A 21,697-nucleotide genomic window follows, 5' to 3' on the forward strand; every position below is an offset into this window, starting at 1 on the left:
ACTTAGGCAAAAATTCGGACTTGCATCCAAAAAAACTGATTGAACCTAGACAAACTCTCAAAATTGGACTGGACTCTGGCTCAAAATCATCGAAACGGAAACCCTAAGGCTTAACCCTGGTCTAGACGACTGACTCACCTACTCAAAACCCTAAAAGTAGAGAGAGAAACAGGCAAAACCGAGCAAAAAGAGGGGGTCCCCATTTTAATGGGGCGATGTGTGAAATGGTCACAACAAATACTCAACTGCACTTTCTTTGGAGATTTCCATGTAAACAGGTGCGGGAGGTATTCTGAAGACCTTCTCGATTGTGTCTGCATCAAGGCGGATTATTGCTTCACCATCATCATTTTTGATGACTCTTGTCTCTTTGTCAAAATGATGGGCGCAAGCGAGAACAAATTCAGGTTCTAGGGCAGCCACCGAGAAGGAAGATGCATGATGGATATGGCTGTCCAACAACCGCTGCATATTGTTATCTTGTGGATCTTCCACCCTCTTGACATTCTTTGACATATCCACATGCCCTATTTCTGTATCTCTGATACGATCCAAAGGGGAAGAAACTTGGGAAGGTGCAACTTCGTTCTGATACTTGTCATATTTGTACTTCATCTTTTTTGGAATTGGAGATGACGGCAAGTCTGACATTGATTGAAAACCTGGAATACTGTAATGCAGACTTAAAAGTGTTAAGGCAACATCATATTCAATTGCAAGTAACATTCTTCCTTCTTCAAATGGGAAAAACTTCGACTCTTGAACTTCACGATTTTGTGAGAGAGAGGGGAAATAAATGGAAATGGGAAAATCTTGACTTTGACCAATTTCGGATCTTGGGGAAATTTTTGTAAGTATACAAGTTGGAAAGAACATACATGCAATTGGATTTTTAAAACCCGAATGCAAGTACATTTGTAAATTTGCAAATGGAGAAATGGATGGAAAATGAGAATTAGACTTGCGAAAAATGACGAAAATGGGAAGTACGGATATGGGAAACATGAATGAATAGAAAGGGGAAATCCGGGAATGTCATTTTCATGAAAATGGGAAGAACTTTTCAACATGTAATCCGGTTTTTAAAACCCGAATTTGAAAGGGAGGGTATTTCACATCTTTTCAACTTGGAATTTCAACCAAAAATGGTTAAATTCTTTAACCGTAAGGGAAGAACAAAGATTTCCAGCCAACTTGTAATCGGGATTTAAAATCCCGAATACAAGTAAAGAGGAAAAATGGGGAAGAACATTGCAATTCAAGGGGAAAATCTCTCCCACAAAACTGATTTTTGGGAGAAGAACAACATATTTACAAAATTACAACTAGAAAAGAAAACTAAGAAAACAAGAAAATAAGAAAATGAGAGAAAGAAAGAAAAGAAAACATACCTTGATTCAAACTGAAAATGCCTCTCCAAAAAATAAATAGGGAGAATCCACAATGACAAACCCTAGCCACGTTTTTGCAAAAACGCCTTATGTATAAAAATGTGGCAGCAAATGCAAAGGAAATGGTGTGAAAGATGTTTGAATCTCCTTCAACCCTCAATGCCTTATCATTCCAAGCAAAAACGATTTATAAGATTGCTGATTCGTGGCATTTCAAATGGCAAAAAACGTGTTTGCTGTTATAAAGCAAGAAACCAGCAAACGTAACCTCGATGTGGCATGAAAAGTGTCTACAAATGCATGAAAATAGGAAGGAATCCTAAACGCCTTACTCCAAAAAATTCTCCACAAAATTTGCTAAAAATCCTCAAAAACGTTTTTCCCTTGCAAAACGGGTTTTTGGAGACAAAGTGCAAGTTCGAATTGCATAAAACAATGAAAATCGGGTTTTTTGGAGGATATAACAAGTTTAAAATTTCACTTTTTCAACATGTTAGGCAAAATCGGGATTTTTTGACCAAATAGCATGTTTAAAATGTCAAAAATGCACTTTATAAGCAAAATCGGGTTTTTGGAGACAAAGTGCAAGTTTAAAATTGTCACTTTTTCATTCACAAGGCAAAATCAGGATTTTTAGAGAGAGTTGCAAGTTTAAAATCACTTGTAAAGGGGAAATAAAATCCCTATAACAAGTTATAATTTACTTGCACACATGTAATAGGGGTTTAAAATCCCTATTACATGTAAAAACCATTAAAGTAGGGGTTTTTGGAAAGAGTTACAAGTTTACTTGTAACTTAACCAAAAAATCCCTATTTTAACTGAAAAAGCCAAAAAACAACAAAAACAACAAAGGGGAAATAAAAAGCAAATTACAAGTTTTTATTTTTCAATAAAGTGCACATGTAATAAGCTAAAAATTTCCCTAGAAAGACCAAAACAATGGAAATCATAAAAACTTGTAGTTCAAAGAAAATTCTCCACCTGCAGTCAGGGAGAAAAAACCCGAAATTGAAGGAAAGACATAGCAAATGAATCCAGAATGCGACAAAATTCGAAACGTAGTTCGAGGATGGACTGAGGATTAAGCCAGTCCAAGGATTAGTCAAAATTCTGCCTTGGGAAGTGTGCCATAGAGTAATTTTTTTTTCATTTTTTCATAAATTTTTTATGTAATGGTCCTTCATTTTTGAAAAAAAAATGAGGACAACAATGCCTCCATGGAATATTGTTTTGCAAAATTTACACTTTGTCTGCCCTCTTTTTTGCTTAGGAAAATCTTCATGAAATTTCCAAGCGGGGTCCTTTCTAAGTGGGGGTCTAGAACCAAACATTGTATGATAGTTTTGTGAAAATTGAGGCAAATAAGAAAGTCAAGGTTGCTACAACAAGACATTATTACAAATACAAAAAAAAAATAATATTTGAGAATTTGTGCATTCATTGTACATTTTTTTTCAAAAAAACTAAGGTAGGGTTTGTAAATTTTTTTAAATAGAAATGTAGAGTTTGATCAAAATTTCAAACCCTACTTTTTTTTTAAAAGAAATTTACAAACCCTACATACATTAGATTTTGGAAGAAAATGTAAAACTTTTAAATGAAATGAATAGAAAATGAAATTTTTGCTTACAAGAAACAAAAAAACTCAAAAAATCAATCTTACCTCTTACAACAAGCTTGAAATGAGCTGCAAATTCTTCCTTTCCAACTCTTGATGCACCAAATCAAAGTATAATGCAACCCCAATGTGATGAATGGATGAAATCTTGAGCTTCCTCCTTGTTGGTTTTTCTTCGATCAACCCTTGTTTCTCTTCACAACTCACTTTTCTCCTCCTATTTTGCCAAATGAATGAAATGAAGTTCACTTTTAGGGGTATGGCAAAATATAACAAAAAAAAAATGATATAAAAACCTTTTTAAACATGTTTTTTTTGTCACTTTTATTGCCTTACGCTAGTCGAGTCTGGGTGTCGGGACCCGCTCAAACTTGGCAAGTCTAGGCGATTTTGGGCGAGTTTGGGGTCTGGACTCGGCCGAGTCCGAGCCTGCCAAACTCGGCGACCACCACTCGGCTCGGGAATCGCCCAAACTCTGCGACTTTGGGCGATTCTCGTTTCTCTGATACACACACACACACATGTATTGACGAACCCAACCCACGAAACCAAAAGGCAAATTTTTTTTGCCCCAACCCACAAACCGGCTTTACGTCATCAAACCCGCTCCCGAACCCAAATCGGTAACTTAGAATATGAGTGATATCAAAGCCTTTCATTGGCTTGTATAAGTAATCACGAGGGTTGATGTGTCTAGCTTAAGTTAATTGCTATAACTAGTACAACTTATCATATCAGGTATTAATATTGTCACCTTATATTAACACAAAGATCTTAGAAGCAAGGGTAAATTTTAATTCAATAACAATCTTGTCACAAAAATAGTTTTAAGGAGAGAAATAGTTTCATGATTTTTTTCTCAAAAATTATTTGTAGGTTTTCACGATTTTTTCTTGAAAAATTGTCTGAGGGTTCTCACGATTTTTTCCTGAAAATTTGTCTGTGGGATTTCATGATTTTTTCCTCAAAAATTGTTTGTTGGGTTTTTACGATTTTTTCCTCAAAAATTGTTTTTTGGGTTTTCATGATTTTTTCCTTAAAAATTGTTTGCTGGGTGATTTTTTTTCTCAAAAATTGATCGTTGGTTTATAATTTTTTCCTTAAAAATTATTATTTGTAATTCGCGAAGTTTGTGTGGGATTTTTTGGTTATCTGGGTTTTACTTTGTTTTTTCCACAAAAACGATGATTCGTAAATCCAACTTTCAGGGTTTGATGGTTTTTTCCACAAAATCGTGGTTTGTTGCAGTTTGTTTTCGGTCGCACCTGGCGTTGTTGGGGCAAACATTTGCAGCCGTGGTATCTTGCAGTCTATTTTGGAGTTGTTGGAGCAAACAGTTCTTAGTGCTCTTCTGCAAAAGTTTTTGCAGTTTTTGTCAAAATCATATTTGTTGCTCATTGGAGGGTTGTCTATTTTTCCTCAAAATCGTGGTTTCAAGCTTCTGAGGATTACACTAGTTTGGACAGCTTCTGCTACTCTTGGTCATTAGGGTCTCCATAATAGCAGTGTTCTTTGCATTGCATTTGTGATCATAAGACCTGCAGTGTCTTCTGTAGGGTATTGAGTATGATGACCATTAGGGAGGGTATTAAAATAATATTATATCTATTCTATAATGGTCATCTTAGTTGTCGACTTAGTTGGCTTTTTTAGTTTGTTTAGTGTAACTACTACTTTTATTAGAAGGTGTAGTTAGCTTTTTAGCTTCGTGTTGAAGCTTTAGTTTAATGGTTCGTTCTTTTTAGAACACTGTCTTGTAATTCCTTTTTATACGTTGTATATTCATAATTAATTCATTCAATTATTTTTCAGTTTTGGCATTTAGTAGTTTGGCTAGCCTATCAATGCTGATCAATAAGGAATAAAATCCTATGCCCAAAGGTATTGTGACACCTTTGAGATTGAATGTCCTAGAAATCTATAGAGAAATAGAGGGGGTCCATAGAAGATGGGCTTGTGAGAGTGCATAGCAATATTGTGATTCACATAGCAGCTCATAACCATCGATGGAGAGAGAATGAGATCCATCCTCGGTATTTTGTTGATTTCTTGGATCACTTGTCAATTCTTTCCACACAAGGGGTATCGGGTAGTTTAGCATCGATTATCATCTCTAGACTTGGCCACGTTTCCATACCTCTTGATAAAACCATATATATATATATATATATATATATATAAGGGTCATTACATTGGCAGATTTACCATCATTTATTATCCATGAGAGATGATTAGTTATAAAGTGCTTGCATTTCATCATAAAATTCTGCTTATGTGATTTAGAAGGCAAATTTGCTAGAGTTAGGATTCTTTTTGGATCACTATTGAGATATGTGTTCTTCAAAATTTTGCTTGATAACACTGTGGGATTCTTGAACATTCTACATGTCGGATTTACCCATAAAGCCATATTGTGTGCTGTTGTGACCTAATCACACATCACCCCATTCCAAATGGGGACCCCCTACATTTTTGGTCCACCCGGTCTTTTGGTTGTGGTCTTTTGGGTTGTTTGGTAGCAGTTTCTTTGATCTCCCCAAGTTCCCAAGAGTTTTGGCAAATTTTGGCCTAGTCTGCAAGTGTTTTGAGTAAATTTGGCTAAGTCTGGAGTTTGTATTTTCTATTTTAGGGGTTTTACCCTTTAGACTTAGAATTGAGGTCTGTAGCTTAAGGTTTTGAGAAATCTAAACGAAGCAATGAAGTGAGAACCCTAAGGAAGCTACCAGTGAAATTTGAGCGAATTCTAAGGACTTACCATTTTTAGTAATTTTCACTGTGTCCCGGATTAGCCTAATTTTGTGTTTAAACAAACTATTTTTAGCAGTGTCTTTTTTTAGTAAGTCTATTTTTAGTGTGTGTCATTGTGCCCCGATTTGCCCTAATTTGATGTTTGGAAGTACTTACTATTTTTAGTAAGTCTATTTTTGGCAGTTGGCAAGACACTAATGGTAGAACATTCTTGAAAATCCAAGTTCTAAATCCAGAAAAGTCGAAAAAGCAGGTAGATGATCATGAATTTGGCTAAGTCTGGAGTTCTTCTTGAAATGGCAAAAGCATGAGAATCTATTCTAAGGCATGAAGGGGTTTTCCTTCATTGAGAAGTCTTCCTCTATCCCAAAATGGCACTTAAGATTGGAAAGTTGACACATTTCACAAGGCAAGAAGGATTTTCCAAAATCCTTGAAATTCTTGCATCACCACCAAAATGCACTCCAAGACAAGGATGGGTGCTAAAACTCAGTCAAGGAGGAAATTCCTCCATCATCACCAAAGTGCGCTCTAGATAGGGTGGTGGGTGCCAAAACTAAGCTAAGGAGGAATTTTCCTTTAATTCCTCCACCTCCTCTAAAATGTGCTCTAGGCAGGTGGTTGAGTGCTAGAAACATGACAAGGAGGAATTTTCCTCAACAAAATTCCTCTTCCATAGGCAAAATGGGCCAAGTCAAGCTCTAGGGCGCAAAATCAAGGTCAAGGAGGAAAGTTCAATTTTCAAAAAGTTCCTTTCCTATAGCAAAAATGCACCTAGGGTAGAGGAGAGAGCGTGGAAATCATGACATGGAGGAATTTTCCTCAACAAAATTCCTCTCCCATAAGCAAAATGTGCCCAAGTTGGTAGAATATCCAGGACAAGAAAAATTGACTAAGTGTTTAGAATTTCTCTCACATGGAAAAAAATGATTAATTGTCAGAGAAAATCTCCCTTCAGGACAGAGTATTCATGAACATCTAAAAAATTCCTTCAAGGCAAAATCTCTCTAGGAAAGAATTTTCTCTCTCAAGGATTTCCAAACGTTCAAGAATTCTTTAAAAATGGAAAAGATTATTTAAAGATCCTTCTAAAATCTTCTAAAATCTTCCTTGTACACCCAAGATGGAAAGATCCTTGTAAGTGATGAGTTGGCGACATGCAAAAAGAATATTCCATATTAATAAGCACAACTCGAAAAATTATAGTTCCTATTTTTGAACTGAGATGATGGCAGAGTCCACTTGCATGGCGAGTTGTCTAAGGAAACATTAGGCATGAATGAAGTGAATTAATACAACAGCCAAAATTATTCCCTCGCCAACTTAGTAGGTTAGTGGGTGACTTCTATTTAAACAAAGATTTGGAATTCATTCTACACAACGATTTCTGATGGAATTTGAAGCAAGAGTGAAGTGAAGAAAGTCAGAGCGAGGTTTTTATTGTTTTCTAGATGTTCTCATTTTGGAGGTTTTTATTTATTCCAAGTCTGGAATTATTAGCCTGGATTTCCTTCCTCAATGGATTTATAGAATTCTTTTGTCACAAATTTAATGTTAATTATTTAACTTTGCAGAAATAGCTGAATCCAGCAAGGCAGCAAATACCTCCCGACAGGCACAAATCAAGAACGAGCAAAGAGGATTTCTCCCAGAATAAAAAAAAAATTTCAAAATGGAGAGAAGTCAGTCAGTGACACCAACCTGGGAACTTTCAGGCTGGGAGAGTTAAAAAAAAGAGTATATGGAACAGCCGGACGTCGTCCATTAGCCATTGCCACCAAGATAGTCAAAAGTGGAATTGTAGTAGTTGTCGGCTTCCCTTCTGCCATTCAATGCTTAGAGCTGATTATGGAATGTGCGAAGCATTACAATGCTGAAAGAGGGGTGATTTTGGCACTTGATGGCAAACTCTTGGCCAATCTTACAGCTGAAGCAATCGGGGAAACGTTTGGGATTCCTGCATACCAGTCCATGACATACAAGACCAAGGAAAGAGCAACATTGATTTACGATTCTAGTTTTGAGAGATGCGTTGGAATAATCAATAAGGTGTGGATGCAGAAGCTGAAGCCTAATATTTCAAAGTTACCCAAGCAGATCACCAACATGGATTTCAAGCAAGAATACGCCGATCTTGTGTTGATGATGATTAGAGTCATGGGGTCTCCTCAGGCCTTCATGTTTGAATCTTGGATGTTTTACTTCATTGGCAAAGTAATGGAAGGCAATAGGGTGATAGATTGGGCAAAAATAATCAGCAACAACTTGGACGAGCAGTTGAAGAATTTAAAGCAATTTCAATCTTTCTATATGAGTTCGTATGTTATCTACTTGTTGGTTAGAATGGGCAAGTTCAACAGATTGCCAGGCAAAGGATCCATGGGATGCGGACCAGGACAACTGAAAGTCCATGAGTGCTATCCACAATTGCAGTTATATGATCCTACTCTTTCAAGAAAGCAAGCGACACCTTCACTATGCACATTACCAGATCTTTGCAAGGAGGACTTCATACAAGGTTGTCACAGGGAGCAAGGAAGTTGGTAAAGCAGTATGGAGCCTGGTTATATTCATTTTTCAAAATTCACTTATATCCGAGTCCAAGGATATGCTGCCCAACCATATAAACTTTCAAGGTATCCAACAGTCAAGATGGTGCTACTAGAGGTTACCAGACAGTTGACTGCCTATGACAAAATTTAGGAGTTGGGGCTTGAATTTCCAGTTGTCATGGGAGATTACGAGGAAATGTGTTTGTCATTGGCAGTGGTAGAAAAGTCAGTTGATGAATTATTATTCTACCATCTAGCATCTCATACCACAAGGACATTCTTTGATCCATATGAGAAAAATTGGATGGTTGCCGACGTAAAGCACAAACGCAAGTTTCAGCTGGAGGATTATTGGGCTAATGCCAAGGACGTCTTTGAAGTCAGGACGATGTTTTCTAGATTGTCGCTCAGGCTGATAAGAATCTTTGAAGTTATATAGGTGCTAGATCAAATTGAAGAGGATGAAAATACTATTAAGCCGAAGTATGAAAAAGAGAAGGATAAGCCTATTCAGGTGCCAAACTGGTCAGAACCGGAAGTTGATGATTTAAATGTCTTAAGTAGACGGGTCCTAAAGTTCACTAGGCACTAGGTTGAACGACACATAGCAAAATTGAAAGAAAAGAATACTCGCCTAACTTACAATTTGATGGGAGACTTGGAACCCATGATGAGGCAACAAAAGGGTCATCTGGAGCCCAGGCCAGGGAAGAGGAAATTCCATAGGAAAGAGTAGAACGTGGAAAGGAGAAAAATATTCCTGGGACTTCTGAATCAAGGAAAAGAAAGGAAGTCTAGAGGAAGAGCTATAGAAAAGGCCAAGGGTAGAAGAATCACAATCACTCGTTAGCTCTCTTGTGTGCATGAAGTTGAAATGTTTACAGAGGAAGTCGTAGGTAATCAGCCTTAGGAGGATGATCATGACATTGCACAAGCACAAGATATCCTCAGTATTAGTGCCTCCCATAGGCCTGTTCAGTGGAGAAGTCAAAGACAGGAACTTTCCGAATCCAGAACAACAGGTGTAGGATTGTTTCATGGAGACGAACATTGGAGACTTAGAAACTTTTGAGGAAGTTTCACAGGAATAGGTACAATTGGGAATGCAGAATCAACAAGCAGCCGCTCCAGATTGGCTAAAGGAAAGAATGAGAAAAGAGCTCAATGCTCTAAGGAATGGGTAGAGGACATCTTCACTTCAGCTTGTAAATTTATTGAAGACTTGGCTCATTTCTACTGGAGGACGCTATCTATCCTGAGCAAGCTAGAAATTGTGGACAATTCATGGGAGGATGTGCACATTTACCGAGACTTGACAATTCGACGCCTTGAAGAACTAATGGGGACTTCCAGACAAACATTGATTGATGGGAAGGTCATCAGTGAAAATGAGGTATATGATTTCCCTTGACGGTTTTATGCAGTCAACACTAGAAAGGAATTCTTTGAGAGGTTCAACAAGGAATCAACATTTTTGAGGGAATCAGTCAAAGGGGTTCAGGAAGAAATCCTCAATGCAATGGAGGCACTATTTGCAAGAAGGTTGACTAATGAGGAGTTGACAGTGGACCACCTGAAGGATAGGTTGCATGAATTCTTCTTCGTGGAATCCTTCTCGAAGGAACATTTGGAAAATGTTTCCTTGTTCTCCAACACAATGTGCAAGACTCAGGAAGTTGTGCCAAGATGGGAGGAATTTTTCTCCAAGTGCGAAAGGGACACTTCTATGCTTGAATTCAAACTGGAGATTGTGCCAAGTGTCTCTGTAGGAGAGCTGGAGGCCATTGTGACCAGATTTGTTGTATTCGCCCTCAATGCAAGAGATAATGGTCGTCTTATTTTGGATGAGAATCTATTGAATACATGACGACATGATGGGTTATTAATTGTTGGTAGACGTTTTGAACAAGTGGTGGCTCATTCATTGCATGACGACTGCCATGTTTAGGGAGTTAGCGGGTCATTAATGCATAGTGGGCAATTTGAAAATGTAATGGGCATCTAATGCATCATGGATGCCCTTTTTTAGGAACAAAGGGCAATTAATATGTAGTGGGCGAGATTCTTCATTAATGACTATCCCCACTACTTGGTGACACATTTTGGGAATCTTTGGTCAAACCCTAATTAGGGTTTTGCATGGTGAATCTTAGCTATTGATTTGAATGTAATCTTGGCCATCCATTTTCTTTTTGGGGCCTAGAAAAGGGGTTCAACCCTTGATTTGTAAAAGGGGAGAATTGTATGAGATTGTTGCTATAAGTTATTGAGATAATAAGAGTGACACATTGGATTTTGCTGTTCACTTGTGTTATTTTGAAGCTTGCATGGTTTCATCTTCCTTACTTAGATTAGAATTTTATTTTCCAAGCAATTAGATGAATGAAATGGATAGCATTACTTTATGGTGAGATCATTCGCTCATACCTTTTGTAGATAGATGATTTCTGTCCGTAGTGTAAGGTTGGACTGAGCTTTTATGTGTGTTCTTAATTTGGATTGTCGAATGAGCATTGTTCTTTGATGGTGTTCATAGATGGTTTAAAATCTTACAAGTACAACCTTTGAAGATTGCACCCACTTTATGTAGTTGTCTGAAAGTGGCGAAGCAAAGTGTGGTCAATCTTGCCTAAGTTTTTGTTGTCTGTTGAATTCCTAGGATTAGATTAGAACCTTTCTAAACCCTTATCTCTTTACTTTCCACATATTCTATTGAGAAAAGTTCCAAAAAAGAGCTATCTGCTGCCAAATCATTCACAAAGCCTCCTTGAAGTTAAAAAATTTGTCTAAGTCTTCTTCACTGCACATAAGTCCCCTTGGATTACCAGCAACATCAAACCAAACGAGCCTATATCCATCATAAAGTTGCAAGTACGCTGTTGGAACCTTGGAATCACAGTATGATCGTTCTGCAATCTTAGCATACATGGGATTTTGATCGAGGATAGAGTGACCTTTGGAAACTTTATTCTGTGTTGGTGTGGTCATAAAACACCTGTCAACATGTTCCTGCATGACTTGATTCCTATTCCATCCATGTCTTTCCTTTTTCTTCCTACATCCCAAGTAATCAGTTGGACATTCTACATGTCAGCTTCACTCATAAAGCCATATTGTGTTCTTGCACGACTTGATTCCTATTCCATCCACGTCTTTCCTTTTCCTTCCTACAACCCAAGCAATCAGTGGGATTCTTTTTTTCAATTTTCGTCATTGGACACTTCCCACAAGAACTCCATAAGATTCCATCAAAATCTTTGGAAGTATTTTTTGTTAGTTCCAGACAAGACATCATATAGATCGATATTGCACACAACACTACCTTTATCATCATAATGCTGCCAGCTAACATTAACCAAGGTACCTTTCAAGCCTTTGCTTTCAGTTTGCAAGCATCACTAGTATCTGCCCACAGACCAGAACAAAGAGTTTCCTTAAACAAAGATACCCCCAAATATATGCATGGAATGTTATCTAAACTATACTCGAGGAGCTCCACAATTCTCCTTTGAGCAGCTTTTCTGGTGTTGAAGAATTTTTTTGATTTTTCCTTTATCAGTTGACCATAACAGTTGATGTAGTCATAGAGTTTTGGTTTAATTGTAGTAGCTTTCTCCATTTGAGCATTTCCATACAATATTGTATCATTTCCAAGAATTTGATGAGTAATGGGAGCGATGTATCGAGCAATCTGGATGTTGAAGCAATTCCCTGTTGCTGCTTTTTTGGAGATTGCTCTACCCAACGCCTCCGCCATTAGAACAAAATGGAAATGGGATAGAGGATCCTCTTGTTTGATGCCCTGAGCAGCATATAAAAAACCCCATGGATTCCTGTTGACAAGGATCTAGTATCTAGGAGTCGAGATGCAATTGAATATCCAGTTAATCCTTTTTCGCCCAAAATTGAATTTTTTAAAAGCTCTCATTAAGAACAACCAACTCACTTAATTGTAAGCTTTATTAACATCTAATTTAATTACCATACTTTTCTGATTCGCCTTCATAATAGAATGAATGGCCTCTTGATGTTCAGGAGAAATCAAGGTAGAAAGTAAAACCTTTAACCTACCACCACCTTAGAAATGATTTAATAAAAATGATATTGCATAGGGAGATGGGGCAGTAATTTGAGAACGATGGATAATCCCGCTTCTTGGGTATTATTACAATGTTGGTGTTGTTTAGATCCTTTAGAAGCTTGCCCGAGTTCCTAGTGTCTTCCACTAATCTCCACACATTCATGCCAAAAATGTCCCAAAATTTCTGGTAGAAGAGGGTAGGGAAACTATTCAGCCCTGGAGCTTTATTTGAATGTAGCTGAAAAACTGCAATTTTCACCTCTTCCACTGAGATTGGTGCTATTAGTATCACATTGTAATTATCCATAATCAAATTGGGTTCTGGGTACACCAATTATATCTGTACCCATACTCATACGTGGTGAAAAAAAATAGGCCAATTGGTGTACCAGGAACCCATACCTGATCCAGTGTCCAAACTGGCAACTTAGATTTTCGACAATTTTATGTGTCTTCTGCATTAAATACATGGTCACTTGGAGGCTTGTATTGTGATGCTTGACCCTTGTCACCTATTTGAGATGCCTCTGACAATAGGGGACTTAAGCTAATGCCTCTAGACATCTCCCAAAATGTTTCTTAAACCCCCTATAGAATATTTTTAAATTATGTAGTTTTCAATTTCAAGGGGTGACCTTTCTGCTGTTTCTGGTGCAAAAAAATGGGCCATAGAAAGGCAATGTGTCTGTGCAAGTCGCCTATTGTTTCTTTCTTGCTTTAGATGCAGAAGTGGGTCCTTAAAGAGGGCAGAATGAACACTGATTTGATTGAGAGGAATCATGGGTTTTCCCCACCTGGCTGCCACTCCCCTTCTCATGGTTCTAGCGTGGATGTGGGCTTCTGACAGGGCAGAAGCCCAGCGAAGAAGTCTTTAGTTCCAGCTTTAAACAATTTTTTTCTCTTTTGATGAAGACTGTGGAAATTGATTTTCATGATTTGGAAGTTACAGAATTTACAGGCTGTGGAGTTGTAGAAGGAATAAGAAATTCATTTGGCTTTTTTAGAAATTCTTAGCATTTCTTAAATGGAATCCAAACAGTTCAAGGAAAAATATGGATATTCAGTTAAATACCATAGAAGGTGGTCAGAATATGAAAATAGTGTTTGGAAACTATGAATTTTGTTTGGGATGGTTCACAGTGGACAGTGGAGGTCCTTTCTCTTTAAAGGGTAGAAAAGCACCTTTGGCAAAAGGATGATTGTGTATAGGATCCATTACAGTTTTTGTTTGGTGTTGAGCCTGATTGACTATTCAGTCATTTGGATTTGTTTTATTGGGTGGATTTCTCTTTTATTGTTTTAGGCTTTCAGGTAGGCTGAGTACCCTTCGTTCTTTTATGTCTGGATGTACTTCAGTTCTCTTGTTTTGGGTGAGGGCCCCAAATTCCGAATATATTCCCACTTACAGATTAAAAATTGTTTGAAGTGAGTTTTAAGAGAAAAATACGGGTATTTTTTTCTTGAAAATATATTGGCATGTTTTCCAACAGAGAAATTTATCATCCGAGTCCAAAATGGTACTAGAAAGAAGAGAACATGTTCTTGTTTAGAATTCTTATTGATTGATTGATGTGCAAGAGAACCCTACTCCATTTTAGGAGCTTGTCCTATTCAATAGTATGATGTTCCCTGATTCTCATATGTAATTTTTATTTTTAAAATAACAAAATACATGATAAAGGAGTACTATGTAGTTATCAGCTTCTTATAAAAAGCATATATCAATTGTTAAGGCATTAAATATTATCCATTCCTTGTTGACAATATTAGTTAAGTAGGACTGCCCTAAACAATGAAGTATAGGATCATATATTAAATAATTATTTTGAACCATCCAAGACATATGATCTCAAAGCAATGTATTAGAGTTGTGTCTCCAAGTACCTTATAGAATCCAAGGCTTTTTTAATCTGATCTTGTTTGAAAGTCATTAGAATCAGTTAGTTTGTTAATGTCTCTTGACCATTTGAACAATATTATCAATCCATTGTTGACAATATTGGTTAAGTAGGACTGTCCCAAACAATGAAGTATGGGAGCAAATACTATATAATTTTTTTGGATCATCCAAGACATGATCTCATCGCTATGTATTAGAGTTGTGTCTCCAAGTACCTTAATGGAATCCACAATTTTTTTTAATCTGGTCTTGTTTGAAGGTTTTTAAAATCAGATGGTTTATATCTCTTGACCATTCAAAGAATATTACCCATCCTTTGTTGACAATATTGGTTAAGTAGTACTATCCCAAACAATGAAGTATCGGAGTAAATATGAAATAATATCCCGAGCACAAGCTTTATCTAATCTTGTTTGAAAGTTGTTAGAATCAGTTAGTTTGTTTATGTCTCTCGATCATTCATATATTTGGCTTTCTGATTTGTAAGTTATTTTAATTTTGCCAAACTTTCATTCATATATCTTGTAATATTTTAATTTATGAAATCTATATGCAATTAAGAGTTTTGAATCATGATGCTTCCCCATATCCTTGTATTCTATTTTTTGGAAACTGACATATCTGTTTTGTCTCCCGCTCCAAGTGACTATGCTTAAATTATAATATCAGAAGCTAATTTTTGAACATTACCTGTCTTTATTTAGTAATTAATTTATGCTCAACTATTAACATACACGGAACTTGTTTTCCAATTTATATGGATTTCAACTTTCATTTAGAAATAAGTTATTTTCCCTGCATGCCCTGGAACTGTAGAAGCTTTCCTCTATGTGAGAACTGGGGATATGATTCTGTAAATGGAGTTTGCCATAATATGTATTTTGCATGTTACACATTCATCTTTCTGTAAATCTTTCTCCTTGGTATATGGATTTGTGATTTTGTAAATATCACATATTTCCTTGCTCTGTGCTCTATCTAGTCTTGTATTACATGGCAATCCGTTTCTAATTCAAGTAGCAATAACTTTGGCTGTTTCAGAAAATTCTTCTCTTTGGTCCTTAGTCTATGGTTTAGTTTTCCACATTTTTGTAAACCGAGGTTTGAAGTGGGGCTTTCTTTTACAAGACAGTTTGCCTCCACTTGTTCCTTTGCCACTGCTTTTTTTGAACATATATATGCAGATCAGATTTACATGATAAACTGGCCAAGGCGAAGATTTTAAATAGAGCCGTCGTGAAAGAGTCAAAGCCGCTTTCCAATCCTGCCTACTTCGAGGTGGATGGATGCCAGATTGTAAGCTCAAACATGGCTTTAATATAGTTCTAAAGTGTGTTCTTTTCTTTATTCATAAAGATGTCACTGCTATTTTCAGTTTGTAATTAACAATATTGGGCTGTTTGAAACAACCAGACAAAGCTCTAAAATATTTGTTTGTAAACCTTGACTTTGCAACTAATGTCTTAATGTGGATGCTCTTTAAATCATACAAAGTTGACATTGGCTTTCGGTCAAACATAATATATCAAGCACTTTGAATCTGACACAATTTTTTAGGTTGGTCTATATCTCTGGTTTATATAATTGGAGTCAATACCTGTGTATGACGCAATGTTTTAGATTGATCTATATTTCTGATAGTTAGTGTAGGATTAGCAGAAAGGAATGTACTGTGGATTAGCAGAAAGGAATGTACTGTTCTTTAGCACTGGCTTTTTAGCCTCTTAAATCTATGTAAAAGTGGGTTTCATTCTATTATATGGTAAGGAAGGAGTTGCAGTTTTTGCCAATCTGCTAAGCCGCTCTTATATTGCTGTAGGCACGGAGAAGCTTTGCAAAGCTTGAGCTTTATAGAAAGTTTACAAACTTATTGGCAGTGGCAGTTGTTCTTTCTGTTGCTTGGATTGGCTATGAGGTAATCAACATGCTGGTCTCTGAGTTTCTGGACAGATTGTTTTTTTATACTTCCATGAAGTATCAAATAGTTAATATGATGGTTTTCAAGGTTTTATAAGATTGAATTGCTTTATGATTTCAACAGGCATCGAATAAATTAGAGTTATGAGCAGATGTGCATATCTTTGGTGACATTTTTCATGAGTGGGTTTTTGACTTTTGATTGCAGTTATATTTCAAGGCAACAGATCCCTTCACGGAACGTTGGCAAAATGCCTGGATTATTTCTGCATTTTGGACATTTCTTGCATTTGTACTACTGTGTGTCATCTGTGCCTTGTGGGCTCCATCTCATAATGCAACACGGTGAGTTAGTTGCCACACCTGTGTATTTGCTCTTTACTAGATACCACAATTACAATATCAGGTTGGAGAGAAGATACATTCCTGTGGTCTTTATGTGGGAGTGGTTATATATATAGGCTTTTGGCTGTGCTGATTTTCTGATTGAATTTCAGGAAAGTTATTTTTGAGCCATTGTCAATTTCTTGACAGATACGCATACTCGGAAGAAACTGGGGAGGATTTTGATGATGATGAAGCAGTTGCTCTGACAGCTGGAGATGTGAAATCCACTCTTGATGTTGCAAGCAGAATAGACAGGAAAGGAAGGGTTGTTAATACTGATGTTTTTAATCTTGCAGAGGATCTTGAAGAAGATAAAAGAGAATAATTCTTATTTGTCACACCGTATGGGCGTTCAAAATTGGTCTTCAACAATTGTAACCCACTCAACTATTTTTCCCTGAATTAATGTTCACATAGATTTTACAGACAACTCTTTACTTTTTTGTAAATTACCATGGATAAGGAACATGCAAAGTTTTGTCCTGTTGGGAATGCTAAATTGGCATTTCAATTTAGTAACGGTTTGTATTGGTAGACAAGTTTTTGTTAAATGCTAAGTGGGGTTTCACTTTAACTGGAAAGGGTTCACACATAGGTTATTAAAAATATTTACATCATATGATTTCCATGAACAGGGCCACACAGGCTACTACGCTGATAATGTTAGGCCCTGCCTTCTCACTTTCTACTTTCATTGTAATGCAAAGGGACTGTCCTGCTCCTAGCCTACCTTTGAGGCTGCTATGTGCCACTGACCTAATAAAAGGGGGCTGCGAAAGCAGCAACTGGTTGATAACATCCCAAATATACTGCTCTTTAAGAGATAAAGCTTGAAGAAGATGCATTCTTATAGGCAATGAAATCAATATGGGAAAATAGCTCAACGGTCATCTCAAATAACACATCAGGAGGAATTGCAATTCACAGAACTATAGAGGTTGGAAAGATACACCTTTACACCAGTTTAAATCAAATGGCTGTACATTTTAAAAATCTCACATATGAGATGGAATTCATTGTTTCTATTGTACACGGGCCTAATTCAATTGATGGCAGGAAATTATGCTGGCAGATGAAAATGTTGGATGATGATGGGAATTTTAATGTAAGATGGGATTTGTGGGTCTTTTATCTAAACTCCATCTTTGTTACATTTGTACCTTCTGCCCAAGAATTGGCTATTAGTTTAAGTGAAAAGTGGACCTAGTGGTGGAGGCTTATTACAGAAAAAAACTAAATTGATGTCTAATGGGGCAGTGGATGATTGCTTAACGAAATTAGAAAATTTGTAGTAAGGGTCCGAGGGTCCAATAATTGGCCATTAGTTTGGAGTGTAAAGTGGACTTAGTCGAAAGTGCCATTTTAGGGTTGAACTAATGTAGATAAAAGATTTTTGTCTCAAAAAAAAGATTAAACGAGGGTTTGTTACAACCTAAGAAATTGAGGTGCATGAAAATAAGAAATTGGAAACAGAATAATTAAGAGCTGGACATATCTCTGGAGAAAAAACTCAAGAAACTGTTGGAGGAGAAATTTCAAACATCAAAATAACATAAGAACCTAGCTAGATTTGGATGAAATTTGTTGGAAGAAGTACAGAAACACATAGCTCATTTGAAATAGAAACGACAAAATTCTGCTACACATGAGGATCCATAGAATGTCAGAACCCCTAAGACATTATTGGAGAAGAGGTTCCAAAAATAAAAATAATATGAGGTTTTAGAGTTGGAGAATATCCAATTGAAGTAGAACGTAGAAATAAATGGCTAAAAGGATGTAGAAAGATAAAATTCTTTACTGTTTCCCCAAAACCTGGACAAATCTTTAACACTGTAATTTAACTACTCATGAAGGTCCTGGTTTACTGAAAAGAAAAAAGGAGTGCATGTTGTATTTTTCTAATAATAGTTTGGGGAAGAAGAGGGGAATGCATTCTAAGTCTTTTTGAAATTGCATATCTAGGTTGATAAATAATGCAAATAATGCAATACTAATGGATTTCATTATAGAAGAAGAAATACACTGTATGATCAAGATGTGTACCTTCATATTATGATATCACCGAGCTGTCCCTTGCTACCATGGATTTTAAGGAGGCATCCTCCAAACACCTCTTGATGAGGCCGTATGTTTTGAGGACTTCTAGGAATGCATGTGATATTCCTCCACTTTCTTTTTTAATCTCTTATATATGTATGTATATATTTGTGACGAGGATGGTATATGTATGTATTGTCCATCCATCCATATATAGATATATATCATGGGACCTTAGAAATAAGAGAATTAGTCTTTTCGTTTGCTAATGATTCCTTAGATATGTTTTCGATGGAATTTAAGAAAATTCTTTGAAATATTATTAGAGAATGCAGTGTCAATTATACACATCATGATAGAGAAATGATTTTCAAGGAATTATAAATTATATACTAACTTCTTAGTTCCTATCCCTAAGCAGAAAGTTAAGTATCTTGATTCTTGCATACCAATATTTCCACACAATGTCTTATAAACTCATATTCAAGATTATGGAAATCAAGGTGATTAGAAGTGCTAGTAGACACATTCTTTGAGAAACAAGGCCCATTTCTATGGGTAGAAAAGTATTGGATGATATTATCATAGCAAATGAAGCTTTGCATGTTTAGAAGATTAGGGGAAACATTTAAAACGATTGATAGTTGGTTAAGAAAGCCACCCAGAGGTTGTATTTTAGTAGAGAGTAGAATCAAAGCAGCTAGCAGGCGAGAAACACCTTGAAACTAACAAAGGTGGAGGTTGAGAATTAGGATAACTAGGGTCTATACAGCTCCATATCAACCCGTCTAATATGGTCTTTATAGTTTTATGTCTAGGAGTTAATGGGAAAGTGGAGACTAAATAATCTAGAGGTGAAAGAACATGCGAAAGATACCAAATTTCAAGAGATCATAATATTTGTATACAATTACTTAAAAGATCAAATACAAAAAATTGCAAAACACCATGAAAACAAGGCATTAAGAGATTTTAGCACTAGAGCATGAATTAAGCCAAGCCAAGAGTGGAAGCATAGCCCAAACAAGTGAAGAAAGATATGTTCTACGTATCAAATAGGCGTACTTAGCAATAGAAAACATGGGGGTCAAATAAACTAAAGTAGTGGAGAAATTAGAACAAGCCAAGTCACGAGCACAAGTTATTATATAGCCAATAGAGACAGAGCTTATAAAGAAGGAAATTAGTTTGCAAATGTGGGAGGAAAAAGATCGAGATGACATAGCAATAAATATACTAATTAAAAGGGATGAAAGAGCATGGGCAAGGAGAAGATAATAGTATGCTAGTAAGAGGCTTCATAAATTCCAATGGGAGAAGAGGGGTTAAATACCTCAATAGGGAAGAGGGGTTGAATAGCAATCCACTATGATGAGAGGAAGAAGATAATCATAAGTGGAAGGGTCTCATAGAGAAAAATGGAGATATTTAATAGTATGGAGTTGAATTGAAAGGGATATGCAATTTTCATAATTTGATCATATGTAATGGCATAAGGAAAATGCTAAGCCCTAGGAACATCACATGTTAAACTTAAGATGGGAAAGTGTAATGGATTATGACATTTGTTCGTAGAATGTTATGCCAAAGTTAATTGACACCAAAATTGGAAGTTGCACCATAGAAAAGAAAGATGATCTTAGTCCTACTTATCTAAATCTTGGTATGTAAAATGATGACCAACAAAGGACTAGTCTTTAGCTACGTGAAGAAGTGGACTTTAAAGACAATCCTTATGATTTGTGAGAATCAAGATATTTTAAAAGCAATGCTTAAAAAATAGCTATAGGAAATAAAAGATACTGACAACTCTACAAAATAAGAGAATAAAACAATGATAACCTAATGACAACAATTCCTAAGGGACTCATAGCATGTAAAAGAACTAGTTAGAAAAAGTATCAAAAATAGTTTTTTGGCAAATTCGTGGTATGGTGAAGAGTATAAGGTAGCAAAAAGTGATTAAAATCTCAAGAAGGGAAAAAGCAAGTAAAAAAATGAAAAAATGGTGATAACTAAATAAGAAGAATACGTGAGAGTAAGTAGGAAGGAGCTAATTTCTCTACGGAAGTATAGTTTGAGAGAATTTTGGAGAGAATTGCAACAACATAGAACAAATGTTGAAATTAATATCATAAATGCCCAATGGCTAGATTATGCAAAAAAATTGTATGAAAGAGACCAAAACGAAGACCCTTAATTAACACCAAGGCCATATTCTTCTCTAAAAACAATATAAAGGAACACATTAAAAAGTTGGTGGTGGGAAAATCTCGAGACAAATGGATTATAGGTTGAATTCTTTAAATGAAGCTTGGAAGCTCAATTATTGCACATCAAAAGGTTATTTAACAAGGTAATTTAGTATGGTTTCTTGACAAATTGGACAACTGGTGTTGTCATCATTCTCCACAAAAAGTGGGGATGTCAATGACCAAACAAACTATTGCACTATAATGATTAATTATACTTTTGGAACTTTTTTGGAAGTATGGAGAGTATATTAGACTTTGGGCTTAGGAGGGTGAGAGGGTGAAAGGGCAATTAGCTTTTAGGCCTAAGCATTTTGCAATTGACCACTACATCACAATACATTTGATTGAAGAAGTTTGGGAAAAATATTTGGAAAATATTTTTTGTTGTTTTGTTGATTTCAAAAAGGTTTGACATGGTGCCTAGAAGTTAACTTTGGGGCAAAATGGAAGAGTTGGGGACATCGAAAAAATATAGGGTAGCATTCCCTTAGGCTTTATGATTGGGTCCAAGCCAAAATTAAAACAAAGGGTGGTTTATTAGAATGTATTGGGAGAAACACCAAAGTCAAATGAGGGTTCCCATTGTCTCTCACTTTGTTTGGGCTATACATAGACAAAATAGATGAGTAGATAAACGAGTTAGGCAGTAAGGGTGTTCAACTAGCCACATATGTGGTAAAGTTGTTCCTATATGCAGATTGCCTTATCTTAATGGGAAAGACAACATAGCTTGCAAGAACACTTGAGAGCTCTAGAACTATTCTATTAGGAGGCGAGAACACAAGTGCACATTGGCAAAAGCAAG

The 21,697-nt window shown here is 36.3% G+C and overlaps 1 protein-coding gene across 2 annotated transcripts in view; it reads left to right on the top strand.

Annotated features, from left to right (window-relative positions):
* LOC131061667 (uncharacterized) overlaps positions 1–17,171 on the top strand; it is a 76,813-nt gene extending 59,642 nt beyond the window's left edge. Inside the window, exons 3-5 of one of the 2 annotated variants that reach the window (XM_057995482.2) lie at positions 16,113–16,208; positions 16,419–16,555; positions 16,708–17,171. In XM_057995482.2, coding sequence (XP_057851465.1) covers positions 16,113–16,208; positions 16,419–16,555; positions 16,708–16,741 — 267 coding nt within the window. In that variant the 3' untranslated portion in view covers positions 16,742–17,171. The remainder of the gene's footprint in view (positions 1–16,112; positions 16,209–16,418; positions 16,556–16,707) is intronic. The other variant, XM_057995481.2, reaches the window with a different exon arrangement.
* Positions 17,172–21,697: the final 4,526 nt, after the last annotated feature.

Source organism: Cryptomeria japonica, chromosome 7 (genome assembly GCF_030272615.1).
Source record: "Cryptomeria japonica chromosome 7, Sugi_1.0, whole genome shotgun sequence".
NCBI classification, from domain to species: Eukaryota; Viridiplantae; Streptophyta; class Pinopsida; order Cupressales; family Cupressaceae; genus Cryptomeria; species Cryptomeria japonica.